At 34.5% G+C, this 2500-nt stretch overlaps 1 protein-coding gene across 3 annotated transcripts in view; it reads right to left on the bottom strand.

The window, feature by feature from the left end:
- LOC106872141 (short transient receptor potential channel 7) overlaps positions 1-2500 on the bottom strand; it is a 106232-nt gene that overhangs the window by 46170 nt on the left and 57562 nt on the right. For all 3 annotated transcript variants that reach the window (XM_089339099.1, XM_089339097.1, XM_089339098.1), the window contains one exon: positions 1751-1921. In XM_089339099.1, coding sequence (XP_089195225.1) covers positions 1751-1921 — 171 coding nt within the window. The remainder of the gene's footprint in view (positions 1-1750; positions 1922-2500) is intronic.

The raw sequence follows: 2500 nt of genomic DNA, 5'->3' as shown, positions 1-2500 counted from the left end.
CATTGTTATTATCATTATTATTACTATTATTGTTGTTGCTATTATTATTATTATTATTATTATTATTATTATTATTATTATTATTATTATTATTATTATCTTGAACTACAAACATGGAGGACGAATACATTAGCATCAAAATGTGCTTTTGTAGCGCTGAAACAATTAGAGACAGCCTTCACCGCCCATACTTTACTGGAGTCTCACATATATGCGCATACACACACACATGCATATATACGTGTGTGTGTTTGCATATGTATATATATATATATATATATATATATATATATATATATATATATATATATATGCTTTTCTCTCTCTCTCTCTGTAAATATGTCTGTGTGTATTACTTTCTTGTTCTCTCTCTCTGTGCGTATATATATATATATATATATATATATATATATATATATATATATATATATATATATTTATATATATATATATATATATACATCTACACACAATACATCTACACACAATACATCTACACACAAACATACGTTTATATACATATACGTTATATACGAATATGAATATGCATGCCTGTATATTTCTATATACACATACATACGTACATAAGCGTCTGATTATGTTTGTGTATCGCTCGTGAGAAAGATGATAGAAAGATAGGGTGACAGAGCTTTACTGAGAGTCTCTGAGCGTATGTGTGTGTGTGTGTGTGTGTATGTGAGAGAGACACACACAGAGTGAGAGAGAGAGAAGAGATTGAGAAAGAAAGAAAGGAAAAAGGAGAGAGAGAGAGAGAGAGAGAGAGAGAGGGGGTGAGAAAGAGAGAGAAAAGGGATTGAGAAAGAGAGAGAAATAGTGATGGAGCAAACATCTACAAAACAATACCGGAAGGAAATCAGCTGTAGGTAGGCCATGTTTGATCAGCTCTCTGTGTTGTCATGGATGAAGATTTTTTTACATTTTTGCAAAATTTCGCAAAATGAATCATCATTCTTGGCAATGCTATAATCGTGCCAACCCTTATCTACAGGTCTTACGATCGAGTCCCATCACTATACTAGCAGTTTTTAATTTAGTGAAATTAAACACCACCGGTAAATCTAAGCTAGATCCCCTCATTTTGTTTTCCCTGATAGGCAACTCTATGAAGGTGCGTGGCTCAGTGGTTAGGGCATTCTGCGCACGATCGTGAGGTCGTAAGTTCGATTTCCGGCGATGCATTGCGTCCGTGAACAAGACACTTTATTTTACGTTGCTCTGGCTCATTCTGTTTGCAAAAATAAGTACTAACTGTATTTCAAAGGGCTAGCCTTGTCATATCTCTGTCACGTTGAATCTCTCTGAGAACTACGTTAAGGGTACGCGTGTTTGTGGAGTGCTCAGCTACATGCACGTTAATTACACGAGCAAAGCTCTTTCGTTGATCAACTGGAGCCCTCATCGTCGTAACCGACGGAGTGCCATTTAGACAGGCAACTCTACGTGCATTCTCGAAGAAGGAATCAGTCTTATGCACTACTGGGCATTGCACACATCCTACGCAAAATACTTTCAATACAGTAACCATAAGAGCATCACAGCAAACCACAGCACATACCCAAGGCACACAGAGCTGCGCTCGGTAGTGAAGTGAAAGCACGTTATAAAAATAAAACTACTGAATAATAATAATAATAATGATAATAATAATAATAATAATAATAATAATAATAATAATAATAATGATGATGATGATAATAATAATAATAATAATAATAATAGAGCAACGTACCTTTTTTTCCTCATATCTTAGCGCCATTTTCAAACGAGCCAGGGGATCTCTGATACTAATATCCCCCCAGCCACCACTGAGAACAGCTTCAACTTCTTGGGTACCTCGACATAGATCCATCAGTTCACAAGCGAAATCCATGCATTGTTCTACAAGACCCAAATATTCGTTCTGCCATGAAGAAAAAAAAAAAAAAAGAAAACAAAAGAAACAAGAAACATTAGTAAAATGTAACAAAAAAAGCAAATGTGAACAAGAAAGAGCTATAAAGGTAAGAAAAGCAAAACAGACACACGCACATACACACACACGCACGCACATACAAACACACGCACGCACAAATACACACACATACACACGCAGCTGACGGTAAATCAGAACCATTTTATTCCAAGATTTATGTTTTAGCAACTGAATGAAGTTAATAAAAGCATCCGAATAGGAAACATCATGAAAATTGTTCAAACTGAAGTCCTTCTTGGGTGACACATTATATATATATATATATATATATATATATATATATATATATATATAATTATGATTGACCGTTGACTGAACACTATTCAATTTTTTTTTTTTTTCTCCCAATTTTTTTTCTCCGTGTTTTTCTCCTTGTCTCTGTATTCTTTCTGTTGAAGAGCGTAGCTCGAAACGTCAAAGACTTTCCGTATTCCCGAGCGCCATACTAATATATACTTTTGTTATTTACACCACCTGTCCTCGTCTGTTGTTATTATTTGTATATTC

The sequence above is a fragment of the Octopus bimaculoides genome, chromosome 21 (assembly GCF_046866305.1).
Source record: "Octopus bimaculoides isolate indiv1 chromosome 21, ASM4686630v1, whole genome shotgun sequence".
Classification (NCBI taxonomy): Eukaryota; Metazoa; Mollusca; class Cephalopoda; order Octopoda; family Octopodidae; genus Octopus; species Octopus bimaculoides.
The sequence above is the reverse complement of the archived record's forward strand: the minus strand, read 5'-3'. Positions and strand labels throughout refer to the sequence as shown.